Raw genomic sequence first — 16,197 nt, 5'->3', positions numbered from 1 at the left:
GTCAGGAGTGGTGGCATTTTGCTGTGTGTCATGCTGCACAAGCTCACTGGTGACCATAGTGTCCTGTGGGCCAGCTCCCAGTCTGCCTGTGCTTGGAGGCTCCCGTGGGTGGAGCTGGTGGCCGCCGGCATTCTCAGCGCGCACAGAGGGGCACCCAGGCCCCACAGTCCAGCCTTCAGCAGTTGCCATGTCTCGTCTGCCCTGTGGATACAAGACGTGCCCTTCCCAGAGTGCCTGTGAGCTCCTGTCTGTCATGGGTACCCAGCAGCCCTCAAGGAGTGGGTTGGTGTTCTTGACCTCTCTTTACAGAGAGTGAACCGTGGCTTGGAGAGTGGGCCTTTGCCCTGGTTGGCCCTGGTTTCCGTGAGCTCACCCGGAGTCCTCGGCTTGGTGCCTCCCCTGCACCCCGTCTGGTGGGGCCTGGGCGGGGCTGGGCTTGTAGGGGTCCTCGGCTTGGCGCCTCCCCTGCTGCCCCTCATGGTGGGGCCTGGGCGGGGCTGGACTTGTGGGGGTCCTCGGCTTGGCTCCGTCCCTCTGGCCCCTCGTGGTGGAGCCTGGGCAGGGCTGGGCTTGTGGCTGCTGTGCTTGCCTCTGCCAGGTTCTGTGCGCTGGGCCCTGCTTTGTGGGGTTTCTTGAGGTGTGAGGAGGTTCTTACCAGAGTGTTCTTTGCCAGTGAGCACGCCTGACTGGAGAGCAGGGTCCCTTTGGAGCCGAGCTGCTTGGCTGGGGGGGCAGTCCACGCCACACTCCTGCAGGGCCCGGAGGGAGGTGCCCCTTTCTGCGGCATGTTGTCTGCACCCAGCAAGGCCTTTCGGAGCGCTGCCGCACACGCCGCCAGGGAGGCCCGTGGAATTTGTGATCCTTCCTCTCGCTGCCTGGAGCCTTAGGCAGCAGGACGGCATCCTGACCGTAGAAGGCCTGGCTGTGATCCTGATTCCGGAGCTCAGCCGTCCTATGTCACCTCGTCTGCTTGCAGTTAGAGCTGAGCCTCTTCACTCAGTACATTGTTAGTTCAGGTTTACTCACTGAAAAGGGAAAAGTATTTGCAAAGGGGATGAGCTTCGTTTTGGTCGTGAAGGGCTTGTTTTATGATCTGATGACCCTTGGTTGAGAAAACTGTGTCTTCTGTGTTCTTTAGTCATAAAACTGCTTATAGCATGCTCGGTCTGAGTCGGCTTGAGTGCTTTGTGTAGATTAACTCATTAAATCCTCCTGGCAAGCCTGGAAGTTCCGGTTCTCCTCATCCCTGCTATTAGGTGAAGAGTCTGAGCCGCAGAGAGGTGACATAGCACGTTCAAGGTCAGATGGCTAGTGAGGAGCGGAGCTGGGGTCCGGCCTGGCAGAGTGCAGCTTTGAACAGTTTGGAGGTAACTTCTCTTCTTGTACCTGTCTCTGTTTGTCTGAAGTCGTGACTATTAATACGTGAGAGGTTTGGGTGGTTTAGTAAGTCATGGTTAAGCGTTTGGGACAGTTTACTCTTGTGACATCATGAAGTTCGTGTCTTCCTCGGTAGGTCTGCAGGTAGAGATTTGAACTCTTCGGAGCCAAGGCGCTTTGAAAGCATCTGGCTGCGGTCGCTTCAGTGCAGGGTGTGCAGTTTTGAGTTTTGAGTCCTTGGCTGTGTTGCGGAGTGACAGGCTCCCCGCTCAGGCTGAAAGACTGACTCTCATCACGCCAACCACGAGTCGAGCTTGTTCTTCATGTGAAATTCTTGCTTAATGTGCACTTTATCCTTTTTAAAGAGGTAAAGATACAGAGATGAGAAGTATCCACAGGGATCCGAGGAACTTTAGGCAACCCTGCTCCCCTGCGTCCCCTCCTCTGCTTCCTGGCGCTGACTTGGGGGCTGTTTGCTGTTTGCTTTGCTCATCTTGGCCCCCGGGGCTCAGGTAGGATTGGACACCTGGTTGGCACTAAGTGAATATCTGTCAGAATGAACAGATAAATCACTTCCATTGCGAAGTATTTTTTAAATATAATTTTGTTCATTTTTGGCTGTGCTGGGTCTTCAGTGCTTGAGCTTTTCTCTGGCTGTGGTGAGTGGGGGCTCCTCTGGTTACGGAGCCCGGCTCTAGCGTGTGCGCACTTCAGCAGTGTGGCACGCGGGCGCTGGAACACAGGCTCAGTAGTTGTGGCACACGGGTTTAGCTGCTCTACAGCGTGTGGGAGCTTCCTGGGTTGGGGATCGACCCTGTGTCTCCTGCATTGGCAGGCGGATTCTTCACCACTGAGCCACTAGGGAAGCCCCATTGTAAAGTGTTTTAAACTGCATTCAAAACAGAGGAGGAGAAACCATGAATCTCTCATCCTGACACAACTTCTCTGAGCACTTTTGGAAAAGTCATCTCTGCTGAGCTCCTCCACGGGCAGGCCCAGCAGGGGCTCTGGGAGGCCGCCCAGGCTGCGGGCCGCGCCCCCTGCACGCTCGCCATGGTGCTGGAGCCTGGTGCGTGGTCGCCGCTCTGCTTCCTCATCTGCCTGGCGCACTACTGTCCTGCCGCCGCGTAATTAAGGTCTGGGGTGTGCTTTAAAAACACATGGCTCTGTATTTTAAAAACCAGCTCCCGTTCACCCGGCGGTTGGTCTCCTAAGGATTAAGGGAAGTCGTCACTTGCAGCTTGGGAAGAGGTGCAGTGTCTGGTGTAGGAAACTTGATGGAAGCTGGAAAAGAAACCTGTGGGTCACTGTTTTCTTTTGCTCCAAATTCATTTGCATTTTCATCTGTCAATCATATTTGTCGCCTTTAGCAGTTTTGAATGTTGGATACTGGATTTGTTTTTCAGTGTTTGTTTATTTATTTGACTTGCGGCGTACGGGGCGGGTTCAGTTGTGGCGTGTGGGATCTAGTTCCCTGACCGGAGGTGGAACATGGGCCCCTGTACTGAAGTGCGGAGGCTCAGCCCCTGGGCCACCAGGGAAGTCCCTGGATTCTGGATATTTTGATGCTCATATTTTCCTAAACTCCCTTAGTGGTTGACAGTGTCATTAAGTTAAACCTTGATGTGTTTTTGTGGATATGAAAATTAATTCATCTCAAATTGATTTTTCCTTTAGAGTTTCTACCTCTTAAGAGGAGACTGTTGAACTCAATCCTCAAAGAAATTGAAAATCCTATGTTCTTATATACACATTGCTGTAAAACCAATTTAAGGGTACAGAAAATGCCCAGTTTACGGACGATGCTTTTCCAAGTTCATTTGGAAGTTGGTTGTTTGAGACGTGGGCTTATCTTCTGTCAGGAATGCCCGCGTGCTGCCCTGGGCCTGACTGGAGACGGTGGGCCCTCGGGCGCCGCCTGCTGACTCGGTCACGTGGCCCGGCGATGGTGCGGGATGTGATGTGTGTTGGGCGGTGTGACCGTGCTTCCAGAGACGTCAAAGGTGCTGGGTATTGGTGGCGCCGGCTCCTCAGGCTGAGTTCAGTTGAGAACAGCCATCCGTCCCTGTCCGCGGTGGAGCAGAGCCACAGGCTCCGCTTCGTGCGTTTCCAGAAGCCAGAGAGAGGAACAGAGGGGTCCTGTCCTGCGGGGGTTAGAGGGTGCTGGTACTGGGACATGGGGGAGTGGGGGTAGGGGCTGGAGCCCCTGGCGTGGGGCTCCAGCCTTCCTTCAATGGGAGATGCTGCACTCGGGGTGCGCCGAGGGTGTCGGGAGGCCTGCAGTCAGGGCTTGTGGGGACGCGGTGCTGTCAGGACCCGGTGGAGAGCCATGTTCCCGAGGACTTGTGACCAGGGCGGAGGAGACTGGGGGACAGGGTGCTGGAGCTTTAAATTTCTCCTGAGACTTAGATTTCAGAAGCTGTTGAGTAACCAGATGTGTTTGTTTACCATAATTTTGGGTCACCAAGCGGGTGGTGGGCTGATGGGGCTCTGCTGGGTGGGAGTGACTCACCCAAGGCCCCGGGCGCCCCGGGCAGTGCTGTCTCCACAGGACGCAGGGCCGGCGGGCTGGAAGGAGGTCCTTGTGAGCCTGACCCCCGCCGCGGGCCAGAGCTGGTGAGAGTCCTCCAGATCACGGTGAGAACGCCTCAGAGTTCCTTCTCTGCGGCTTAATTATCGCCTCGAAACGTTACAAAATCAACCCTTTAGAGTGACAGCGGGAATACAGGTAAACGTTTGGGCTTTTCACTCTGGGCTAGGGATTTCTTCCTGGGCTTTTCATGTTACAGTTGGTGCTTTTAAAATGCTTTAACAGGTAACACTGTGACCATCATTTTACTGCCGAATTGAAACTGTTCATTAAAACATACCCATACCAGCCAGTTATGACTGCAGGGAGAGAAAGCAGGAGCCCTGAGCTGTCCCTGTGAACGGCGCTCTGTCAGCACGGCCCTGAGACGCAGTCTCCCGCTGGGGCGCTGGGGCGCTGGGGCTGAAGCAGGAAGGAAATTGCGGAATTCCACGAAGGAGAAAGGCTGGCAGTGACAGGCTCCTGTGTCACCATGCCTGTGGTGCTGATGCAGAGTGGGAGCTTCTAGGGCGTGTCCAGAGCGGCCGTGGTCTGGTGGCCAGCATCTGCCACCCAGAGCTGATGTGGGACCCCACAGTGGGGTTCGGCCGGCATCAGACTTGGGTGCAGGACCCTACAGGAAGCCCCACTGCTCAGACTTCCCCGTTGAGGTTTGAGGTGCCCAGAGGGTGCCGGAAGTGGCCAGAGGAGGGGGTTTCAGGGATCCTGAGGTCTTGCCTGGCATCCAGAGGTCCTGTCTGGAAGCGGCCCATCCTGAGGGTCAAGCAGACGACTGAGTCTAGAGCCGCTCTGCCGCCAGGCCTTTGCGTTGCCCAGTCATCTCCCTGAAGGTTCCCCACCTCCTCGGGTCTTTGTTCAGAAGTCACCTTCCCAGTGGGGGCGCCTCTGGTTGTTACATTTGCACCCCTCCTGTCCTCCTTTCCTGCTGTATTTTCTCACAGCAATTTATCACCATTTGAGACGCTGGGTTTTGCCAGGCTTTTGTGTTTGGAGGTCACCTTGCCTCCACTAGAACGTGGGCCTCTTGAGGGCACGGGCTCGGTTCTTTGCTGTGTCCACCATGCCTAGGGCAGAGCATGGTGCAGAGTAGGTGCTCAGTGAATGTTAATGAGGTGGATAAAACTGTTAAAAAAATATTTATTTATTCAACTGTTTCAGGTATTAGTCGAAGCACTCGGACCCTCGATCTTTGTTGCAGCACACAGGATCTTTAGTTTTGGCATACCAATTCTTAGTTGCAGCGTGTAGAATCTAGTTTCCTGACCGAGGATCGATCCCGGGCCCCCTGCATAGGGAATCCTGCGTCTTAGCCACTTGCCCACCAGGGAAGCCCCGAAGCAGTGTGGTCTTGGGGGCACTGCTTTTACCTTAAGTCCCTGAAGTGCTGGTGGTGGCCCTGCCCTTTCTCATAAAGCCTGTGGGGGAGAAAAGCAGCTGTGTGTGTGTGTGTGTGTGTGTCTGTGTATTACATCATCTGTTATTGCCATTTCAGAATGACTGGGTTTTCCTTCTGACTCAAAGGCCGCTGAACCTGAGTTTTGAGTCTCAAATGTTAGAGGAAAGTGAAACTCTGCCTGTGTGGCGCGTGGTTGGTTCCTCTTGCATCTCACTTTGTGTGTGTGAGTGTGCCCCTGCGTGCCGTCGCAGCACCCTTGAGCCCCTGCCAGCCTCTTTGGACCTGCTGCAGCACTCCCCCGCTCCCCGAAGCTCACTCTCCCGCCCCCCGCAGGCCTCTACCTGTGCCTGGCTGCCCGCACACTCTCCTTGGTGAGTCATGGGTGTGAACCTGCGTCTGTCACTCCCTCTCCCTTAGGATGTCGCTTCCTAGAGGTCGGGACTGCGTCTGCCTGGGCCTTTGCTAGCACAGTGGCCATGTTTGTTGAGTCTTTGGGTTAATAACGTAGTTCATTTACCTCCTTTAAGAAACAGTGATGAGCAGAATGAGTGCATGTATTTTCATGAAATAACAGAAGGTGTTGGAGAAGAGGGTGTCCTTGGGGAAGTCACCGAGGCGCTGTCGGCGGGGTTCCGCTACCCTCCTTCCCGGGTTGTGGGCTGTGGACTGTGGCACACCGGGGCGGGCCTGCTGTGTGGGGGTGAGGGTGCAGAGGTGAGGGGACGGTGCCGTGTCAGGGCGAGGCACCTGGTGTGTGTGCAGACCCGCAGCCTGGCCCCAGGGCCACCTTTCTACCCGCCGGCAGCTCCAGTGCACACGGTTTCTCTGCTCCGACTCCAGTCAAACCTTCTGCTTCAGTGCCCACCAGGCTGAAGTGGGCGCAGCTTAGCTCTGGCTCCAGAACCTTCTGCAGCTGTCCAGAGCATGCTGACAGTTGCAGCCAGCTTCCAATGACAAAAGACCTACTAGCTTATGTTAGTTTGCATGGTGTGTCCTTCAAGAGTGGCCTGTCAGCTCCTGCCTTCAAACCTGTCGTTGAAGCTGTGCTTTGGGGCTGGGAGCTTGCCAGAGTTCAACACTTCTGAGAATAAGTGTTGGCCTCAAGGGCCTTGATGTTTACTGGTGGGAAAAGCCTGGGCTCCAGCCTTTGTCTCGTGACCAGCTTTGGGGGATACAGGTGGCCGGGGCATCTTCCGAGGCACTCACCGCAGACTGGTGTTGAGGAGGACCTGAGCGGATTTCTCCAGCACGACCCTCTGCTCCTTCCCTTGTTGGCTGGCCAGGGGCGCTTGGTGTCACAGGTCTGGAGGCAGGTCCAGCTCTGTCGAGATGGCTTGATCTTCAGCATGCCTTGGATATCCGCGTGTCCACCAGAAGCGCTGCCACCTGGAGGGAGGCTGCGTGTGGGGTCTGTGCCGCTGAGGTCAGAAGCAGACCTCTATGTTCTGTGCTGTCCTTCGAGAACCTGTTCTGGAGAAACTGCTCTGATGGAGAGGAAGCGCTCAGGAGCATGTCCATGTCAGTTGAGTCTCATTAGACGCACCTGTCGTTGTCTTTGGAGGCTGTCGCCGTGGGCTGGACGTGTGTTCATTTCGCATCCAGAAGGCTGCAGCCAAGAGTGCGGCCCTCAGCAGGTGTTCCTGAGGCCAGCAGAAGCCGTGTTCACCATGTGAGCCTCCCCGGGCTGCCTGACGCCAGGGCCATCTGTCCCTGCTCAAGCTGGCTTGAGGGTGGCCGTCGTCCTGCCAGGTTTTGTCCCCGTGCGTGCAGACGCCTGGGGCCTGCTGCCTGCGCCTGTCTCCTGCGCCCTGCCTCCTGCGCCCCGCCTTGGGGCTGGCCTCCGCCCTGTGTTCTGTCCCTCGGCTGGGCTGAGACCCTTGTGAGACCCACGTGGCACTGTTGCTGGAATAGTCACTGGGTCCAGAAGCATGTCTGTAAAATTACCTTTTTTCAGGTCCATGAATCAACTCGTCACATTTTGTTATCTAGAAACTTCATGTTTGAGATTTTACTCGTTAGTTGATGTGTTGGTTTTGAATCAGAAGCATTTGCCACTGTCTGGTGCATTTCCCGTTGTCTCCTTGAGCCTTGCTTGGCGGGAGGCGGGTGCTTAGGTGAGGTCAGTAACCGGCTGGACTTGGCAGAACCCGTGGTGCTCTCCCTGCCCCCATCCCGTTGGGCAGCAGTGACCCCACTGGGCTTGTGAGCTGCCAGTCTGAAGCGGTGCCTGGGGTGGCGCTGCTGGAGCGCCAGCTTTTTCCTCCTCTTCTCGTGGAGTCCCTTCGGATCCCACAGCCCTGCTGCGCCTCAGTCCTGGGCCTGAGAGTTTGCACTTGGGATGACCCCATGGGCACAGGGAGTGCTTACCCCTTGGCTGTGTCTGGGAAGCCTGTGAGTTGCTCGGTGGCCTATGGGCACAGCCTGGAGTCATCAGGCCCCTGGCCTGGATGCTGAGGCCAGCCCAGGCCTGTCTTGGTTCCTGATGGACCTCGGCGTGGTGACTGTGACCTTCTCCCTACTTCCCACTGCCCTGGAGGACAGAAAGTTCCAGCTGATATCCAGGGGAAGCTCCTGAGTTTGATTACACTTCTATTAGCTTCCCTGGTGGCTCAGATGTAGAGAACCTGCCTGCAGTGTAGCAGACGCAAGCTACATGGGTTCGATCCCTGGGTCAGGAAGATCCCCTGGAGGAGGGCATGGCAACCTACTCCAGTGTTCTTGCCCGGAGAATCCTGGGGACAGAGGAGCCTGGCAGACTATAGTCCACGGGGTCACAAAGAGTTGCACATGACTGAGCAGCTAAGCAACACTTCTGTTAAGATTGTGTGCTTTGTTTATGGGACAAACCCTTAAGGTACTGGCTGAACCACAGAGCTGAGTCCAGCCCTCGTACCTTTCCTGAGGTGGAGGGTTTATGAGGCGCATCAGGCACACTAGACTTGCCGTGAGCCTCAGTATGTCCACGGAGACGGCAGTTTTCCAGAAGGAAGCGCTGTGCCTCGGGCTCCCATTCCACGAGAGGGCCCGCACTGCTGGTCACATCTGTGCTGTCGGCCACGTTTAAAAAGGCAGGTTCTCTTAAACAGTCTCTACAACGCTTGTCGGTCACAGTCTCCTAGTGTTTCACTGATTCTCTGCGTTGAGTTAATTCCTTCATATTTGTGTACCTTGCCTGAAGTGAAAATGAAGCCTGCCCATCCCAGCTGGGGAGCAGCTCTGGAGCTGGCGTGTGGCGTGTCCTCTGGGGTGACCTGCCTGAGCCAGCCTTCCCTGGCCTGGCCTGCCCTGCCGCGGACGGCCCAGGCTCCTGCCTTTCTTGCCGTCCGCTGCCTCGCTTCTCCTCCTCTGTGCTCGTCACGTTCGAGTCACAGGGAGTTCTGTCTCGATGTGTTTCTTACTTGTGTGGCTTTTGTGCCTCTTAAGGTGAGCGTCTGTCTCCGTCAGCTTCCCCTGTGGTTGAGCTGTTGCACTCCGCACACGTTGGTTACTGTGCCCGCCTGTCCAGCCTTTCTTGGTGCACTTCCTATAGGACTCGGGCTTCTTTATAGTTTTCTGCATTTCTTCCCTGTATTAATGGAGAGAGAAGATTTTTATCTAGCCTTTCTGAACAAACATAGTTTGAGTAAACTCAGGGAGATGGTGAAGGACAGGGAAGCCTGGCGTGCTTCATTTCAGGGGGTTGCAAAGAGTCACGTCTGAGCGACTGGAAAACAACAATATACATATAAGAAACAACTTTGGCCACACTCCTTTACCTGTTTAAATTCATAAAATTAAGTGTGCAGTTGTCTACAGCCTGCTTTTGTGTTACCATGTTGATGTACTTCTTACCACCTATCTGTGTGTGTTGCAGTCTCGATTTTCCCCAGTTTCAGCTTATTCTTAGTAGCTGTACTTATGTTTGCAGGGACACAGCGTGGCCAGTAACAGTCCCTACAGGCCAGCTTCCCTGCCTTTTCCTGCTACACAGACAGCCTCCTTTTCAGACATAGCAGAGGATCACAGCCCATGTTGACAGCCTTCTTCCTGTTCCAAGATGTGGAGCCAAGTGCTCTTCTGGTTCTTTTAAAGGGCAGGACTGTTAGAGACAAATCTGGGTGCTCTGAGTTCGTTCCGTGTTGTTCCACAACAGTCTGGTGATGAGTAGGCCCATGATGTCACTCCTGGAATGCTTTAGGCTCAGACTGGAAAGGCTTTTCTTACAACTTCTGTGTATTTCCGATTTAACTTTGACACTATCTAAAAATCCTTCCTTAATGGCCATCTAAATTTTTAACTGTGCGTCTGTCCGCCTCTCCTAAGTATTTTTCTGTGTCTCACTGAGGAAAGTTTTCTTGTCACTTTGTTGACAGGTTACCGCGTTGCTGTCCGAAACCTTTTCACTGGCAGCACAGTCCATGGTGCCGGGCACAGTTGGATGGATCGGTGTACTTTAGCATAGTCCCGCCGGCCTTTGGTGTCTCTCTGTGTTGTAAACACACTCAATCATTCTTCTTATCTAATAATTAATCTCCCAGCCTCTCCCCATGGTTAAAAATGTGTGCTGCGGTCTGGGGCTCTCGCTTGTATTTGAGAGACACATTTTCACAACCCTGAGCTACGCTACGTTTTTTTAGTGCTTATTCTTTTCTTAAAAAAACAGTCTTGATGGTTTATGGATTCGAATGAGATCTTATATATAAATTTATTTAGTCATTTGTGTGATACAGCTATTTTTATAACAGCTTATTGAGATATAATTCATATACTGTATAATCCACCCATTTTAAAAGTGTGTAATTCAGTGGTTTTAGTGTATTTATGAGGCTATATGTCCCCACTTTCCAATTCCAGGACATTCTTCTCATTCCAGAAAGAAACCCCTGACCATTAGCAGCTGCTCTGCTCTTGCCTCCTGCCAGCCCCTGGCGACCACCAGCTCTCCTCTCTCTGTAGGTCTGCCTCGTCTGGACATTCCGTACAGACGGGATCACGCAGTATGTGGCTTTCGTGTCAGGCCCTTTTCACATCCCACAGTGTCTGCGTGTTCATCTGTCTCGTAGAGTATATCGGTACTCCTTTTTATGGCTGAGTATTCAGGTTTTATAGCTGCAGTGCATTTTGTTTAGTCACTTGTCTGCTAATGTCCTTTCCAGCCCTTTTAGTTATCCGTAATGCTGCTGTGAACGTGCCTGTACACGATCTGTGTGGACCTGTGTTTTCATTTCTCGGAGGGGGATTGCTCGGCTGTGCAGCGCCTGTTTCCTTTTGAGGAACTGTTGTATGTTTTCTGATGTGGTTGCCCCATTTGACATCCTACTGGCAGTGTGAGGGTTCCAATTTCTGTGCATCTCCATCAACGCTTGTTACTATCTTTTTAGTCCCGGTATGTGTGAAATGGATCACTGTGGCTTTGACTTGCATTTATTCCTGTAGTAGCTAATGATGTTGAACCTCTTTTCAGGTACTTTTTGGCCTTTTGTATGGGTTTTTTCTTGGAGAAGTGTTTACTCAGATTTCCTGACTGTTTTTAAATTGTGTTTTGTTTCGTTTTTAATTGAATTGTTTGAGTTCTTTATACCGTCTGAATACAAGTCCCTTATCAGATAGATGATTTGTAAATATCTTCTCCCCGTCTTTGGGTTGCTCTTTCACTTTGTTGGCGGTGCCTCTGAAGCACTGAAGTTCTAAATTTTGATGGAGTCCCTTTGATCTGCTTCTTCTTTTGTTCCTGTGCTTTTGGTTTCACATCTAAGAACCCATTGCCAAGATCATAAAGATTTACTCCTATATTTTCTTCTAAGAGTTTTCTAGTTTTATTTCTTACATGTAGATCTTTGATCCATTTGAGTTAAATTTTGATGTGGGAAAGGCAGCCACCTTCATCTTTCTGTGTGTGGATATCCAGTACCATTAGCAGAAAAAGGCTTTTTCCCCACGAAGCCTTGGCACCCTTGTCAAAGATTGATTGGCCGCAGACTTAGGAGTTTACTTCTGGGGTCTGCTCCGTTCACCAGCGCGTGTCGTCACGCAGCACCACACTGTCTTGATTACTATAGCTTTGTAATGAATTTGGAAACCAGGTAGTGTGAGTCCTCCAGTTTTGTTTGTTTGTTTTGAGATTGTTTGGCTATTCTGGATTCCTTGAATTTCAATAAGAATTTTGGAATCATCTTGTCAGTTTCTGCAAGGAAGCCAGCTTCTTTTAATAGGGATTGCAAATTTTAAAAACTTGTTAGGTTTTTTAATTTGTTTAAATAACTAAAAAAGCATACAATGCTTTAATTGATTTGGAGGTAACTTGGGTGTGCAGTGAGCATTTTGACTCTAAACCAGTTACCTTTCCAAGTTGTTAAGCATTATTCCACTACTGTTCTTTTTGAGCAGCTTATCTCTTTATCAGCTGTACCTTTCCTGTGCAGTTGGCAGCTCTTGGACTCTTCTTTCCGTTTGGTTACTCTCTGTGTTCCGGGACTGCTTAAGTACCTGCTCTGTTCAGCTGTGGGACACAGTCTGAAGCTGGTCTTTTTGTTCAAGCCTTGGGTGCCTTCTGTGCATCTCGCCTTATATCATGTGTGGGTGGGTGAGCAGGGGAGGGGTTCTGGGATGGGAGACCCTGAGGTCAACAGGTTTGGCCCAGTTTGCTCTGTGACAGGCCACAGAAGGTGTTTAGGGAAGGCCAGCTGAGCAGGGCTGGGGGCATTGGAGGTGTACTCGGTCCGGAGGGAGAGGGTGAGGGCGGGTCATTGCTGGGTGGGGGTGGGTCTGTGGGCGCACAGACAGGGCAGGGCGAGGTTTGAGCGAGAGGAGAGTTTGGGGTAGAGGGCCGCAGCCTGGGCTGCATGTCCGAACATCGGGCGGTCTGCCTGTGCTTGGTGGCGGCTCAGCGACATCTAGACTTGACTTCAGACGTTCAGAACAGTGAGCTGCCTTGAACCTTACCTCTTTTTTCCTGTGTCCCCAGTATGACACGGTTCCCATTCAGTCCAGCGTGGTGTTATGCTCCTGCCCATCCCCATCAATGGTGAGGACCCAGACTGAGCCCAGCACAGCCCCCGGCGTTCCCAGCGGGGGGAGCAGGCAGGGCCCCGCCATGGACGGCACCGCGGCCCAGCCCCGGGCGAGCGCCAGCGCTCTACAGCACACCACGCAGCCCCCGCAGCCTCGGAAGAAACGGCCCGAGGACTTCAAATTCGGAAAGATTCTCGGTGAAGGCTCCTTTTCAACAGTGAGTACACGCCGCTGCCGTTTGTTGGACGAGGGTGTTCTCCTTGGGAGCACTGGCCTTTCTCGGGACGCGGAGCTGGGCGCTGAGATGCTGTGGTGGCGCTCCACCCCAGAGGAGCGTCTCGGGCCCCTTGGGATTGTCTCCTGTAGTGAAGGTGACTTGGGGCTGGCTGCCACCAATCAGATGAGATGGTTAAAATATCTAAGCTGTGATTTTTGTAGGTGAAAGCTTTAAAAGGCATTTCATGATCTTGTTTTTAATTTTCTAAAAAATCCAGTGAAATTTTATTCTCATCAGGCATCAGCAAGTGACATTTCATATCATTGTGCCCTATTGGCAAGACCCTGGGAGTTTTTTCTTCCTTAGATTGAACATCAGTATTGGTGTCAGTCTGTTCATAGTTGTTGGGAAACATTCAGTTCAGTCACTCAGTCATGTCCGACTCTTTTCGACCCCTTGAACCACAGCATGCCAGGGGCCTCCCTGTCCATCACCAGCTCCCGGATTTACTCAAACCCGTTTCCGTCGAGTTGGTGGTGCGATGCAACCATCTCATCCTCTGTCGTCCTCTTCTCCTCCCGCCTTCAGTCTTTCCCAGCATCAGGGTCTTTTCAAACGGGAAACATTGAACAGCCTTTATTATTTCTGTTGTTTTTAAAATGTATGTTAAAAGTACACACTTGATGTTTGCTCGAGTTGCAGTGCACGACCTGCTAGCTTCCAGATCTTTGTGTCCCCCGTTTCATGAATAGATGCCTTATCACAGCACTGTCGAGTCACAGTCACAGCACATTCTTTTTGTTCCCTGAGAGAGTTGACCTATCTTGTTGTAGTTTTCCTCTTCGAGCAAAGATATGAAGGTAGAAAGCTGCTGAGGAGAAGGCCTCATGAGCCGGGGCGGGGCTGGAGGCTCGCTGCAGGTACGAGGAGGCCAGAACCACGGTCCCCTGGCTGGCGTGGGGTCTCGTCTCCTGTGCCACCTGCCTGGCCTTTCTGTGAAGAAACCTTGTGTGAAATTTGTTTTCCTTTTCTCTTTTTCCATTTATGAAATATTTCAAAATACAAAGAACATGACATACTACAGCTCACCCATGTTCGCAATATCATTTTAACTGTTAACTTTTGCTCTGTTCACATTTTTAATTTAGATTTTTTTATTGGCAGTATTTAAGTTATGAAAGAATTGGGTCCTCATGATAAAAACCTTCAACTTTGAGGACAAGGCCCAGTAGATCTGGTACTCACAGGTCCTTTCAGAAAGAGAAAAACTGTTTTGGAAAGAACCTTGGGTGTTCTGCAGTTACTTGCACGAGTCCAGTCAAAGAAGCAGTGTTCTCCTTCTCTCAGCTGTCCCGCACAGGATGTTTATGTTGCCTGGAAAATGAGGACATGTTTGTGACGTTCTCCCAGTGTCCCTGGGTTTCCACTGTGGGTGAAAGTGTGTGCCATCTGTTCTGGATGCAGAGAAGCCCCAGCTGGTCTGGTTTTCCCAGTGCCCAGGAAAGCCCGAGAGCCCGCAGGCTCTTTTCTGGCGCTGGTGGGAGTCCTGCAGCCTGGGGTCTCCGATTACATGTGCTGCCTGCAGGTCTCTCCCACCACTCAGCAGCAGGTCTCCAGGGTGGGAATGGAGGAGAAGAGGTGGCTCCCAGGCTGGATCCTGGGCCAGGCCCTCCCTGGGGTGCAGCTGGTGCTGGAGAGGGGAAGCCCGGTCCGCTGCCCACAGCTCCCTGAGGGTGCTCCTGCCGTCAGCTTGGGCCGCGTGGACGGACATAGGAAACCTGCATGGAATGTGCAGAGTTCACGCGACAGAAAGATGAGACGGTGTCTGCTCCAGATAGGGTTCCGTTACAGGTTAGCAGCCGAGCCACGCCCTTCCTCCTTTTCTCCTTACCTGGCCAGCGTGTGCCGCTGTCAGCTTCGCGTCAGTCCATAACCTCAGGAGGCCAGCCCTTCACCAGCCCCTCTCCTTACTCTTCAGCACCTGAGGGCAGTCCCGTGTCCCTTTCCCACAGAGATCCTTCTGATCTTTCTGCCTGAGCACATGTAATCCAACCTTGGTCTTACTGACTGCAGAGCTTCACACAGTGCCCAGGGTCACTTGTGATGAACTTGAGGGATTCTGTTATGGGATAGAACTCACAGGAGGAGGCAGGTTTCCATCTGCTCGTGGGTTCGCGGCCATTCCCTGCAGGTGTCATAGGAGGGGAATTGGCACCGGCTGGTGGAGGAGGGGCCGCCCTAGCTCACTGCCAGGGGGGCCATTGGGCACTGGGAAGTTGTGTGCCCAGGTGTGTAGAAAGGTCTCTTCCCTGTTGTGTGGGGCCCCACCGGTGCTCTGTCCCCAGGGTTGAGGGTTAGTTGAGGGTCAGGCTGTGCCAGGAGAGGGCACAGCCGGGGAGTGGTGCCGGCACGCTGTGGGTGGCTCTGCCTCCGTTTCCCACGCCCTCCAGGCAGGCGTGGGATTTATAGCATCTTTTGGGGGCATCAAGTGAAATGGATGGTAACAGTTATTGGTAAAAGCCCAAATTCAGGGCGGCCTTTTGCAGTGAACATGTACCAGGAACATAACCATAGGGTTATTTTTTTGAAGGAATCCCCAATGCCCACTTTGTGGAGGTATTACTTGCTGCCGCTTCCCATAGTTTGTGAGGGCTACGCTAGTGCTAAGGTGTTTGTGAATATATGTTTCACTGCATCGAGGAACACTGGCAGATGCTGAGGACCCTTCTGGAAACACGTGAGGAACATCTGTTTCCTTTATCTGTGAGAACACGTTATCTTAGTCACTGACTGCGTTTGTCCGCACCGGGCCGAGAATGTGTAAAGAGGAATTTCAGAGGGGGCGGGGTGCTCCTTGTGGTTGGTTGCAGGGTGCCTCGTGAGACTCTGTGCCCTAGTGACATTGGATGTTTTTTCTCTTCTTTTTCCCTCTTTTCTTCCCAAACCAGGTTGTCCTGGCCCGAGAACTGGCAACCTCAAGGGAATATGCTAGTAAGTAACTAACTCCAGCGAGCTAGGCTGCTCAGTGTCTAGGAAACAGGGACAGCGCTCCGGGCCCGTGGCCACCTGGCTGCCCCGCCCCCGGAGGGCGCTGCGCTCGTCTCGGGGGACAGGGCACTATTGATCACAAAGCTGGTGGGTGTGTTTTGTGAAACACTTTAATTTGTGTTTGATACTTTATGTGTTGTGTCTTTAGTGTTTTCGTACCATTTCCAATTGCAGTAACTTGCTTCTTTCTTAAGTTAAAATTCTAGAGAAACGCCACATTATCAAAGAGAACAAAGTCCCGTATGTAACCAGAGAGCGAGACGTGATGTCGCGGCTGGATCATCCCTTCTTTGTTAAACTTTACTTCACGTTTCAGGATGATGAAAAGCTGTGTATCCTTTGAACAATCAAAGCCTCCGAAATGCCATGCCAGCGATTGCTTATTGTTTTGGAACCGTGAGCCCGTTTTTGTTTTCAGAAGTAGCCCCTTGCCTGGAAAGGAAAGAGTAGCATATTCTAGATACAGATGAATTCGCATCACTTGCTTTGGGACCCCTGGGATTGCAGACAGTCACTGAAGTCGAACATTGCTTCAAAGGAGATCATCACAGCCACTTTTGAGGGTTTCTGTTGGTAAGC

General features: G+C 52.5%; 1 protein-coding gene across 1 annotated transcript in view; it reads left to right on the top strand.

The window, feature by feature from the left end:
- The first annotated feature begins 3,322 nt into the window (after window positions 1–3,322).
- PDPK1 (3-phosphoinositide dependent protein kinase 1) overlaps window positions 3,323–16,197 on the top strand; it is a 41,936-nt gene continuing 29,061 nt past the window's right edge. Inside the window, exons 1-5 of the mRNA XM_068968416.1 lie at window positions 3,323–3,380; window positions 5,697–5,734; window positions 12,307–12,570; window positions 15,519–15,561; window positions 15,813–15,950. Coding sequence (XP_068824517.1) covers window positions 3,323–3,380; window positions 5,697–5,734; window positions 12,307–12,570; window positions 15,519–15,561; window positions 15,813–15,950 — 541 coding nt within the window. The remainder of the gene's footprint in view (window positions 3,381–5,696; window positions 5,735–12,306; window positions 12,571–15,518; window positions 15,562–15,812; window positions 15,951–16,197) is intronic.

This window comes from Capricornis sumatraensis, chromosome 3, assembly GCF_032405125.1.
Source record: "Capricornis sumatraensis isolate serow.1 chromosome 3, serow.2, whole genome shotgun sequence".
Classification (NCBI taxonomy): domain Eukaryota; kingdom Metazoa; phylum Chordata; class Mammalia; order Artiodactyla; family Bovidae; genus Capricornis; species Capricornis sumatraensis.
The sequence above is the reverse complement of the archived record's forward strand: the minus strand, read 5'-3'. Positions and strand labels throughout refer to the sequence as shown.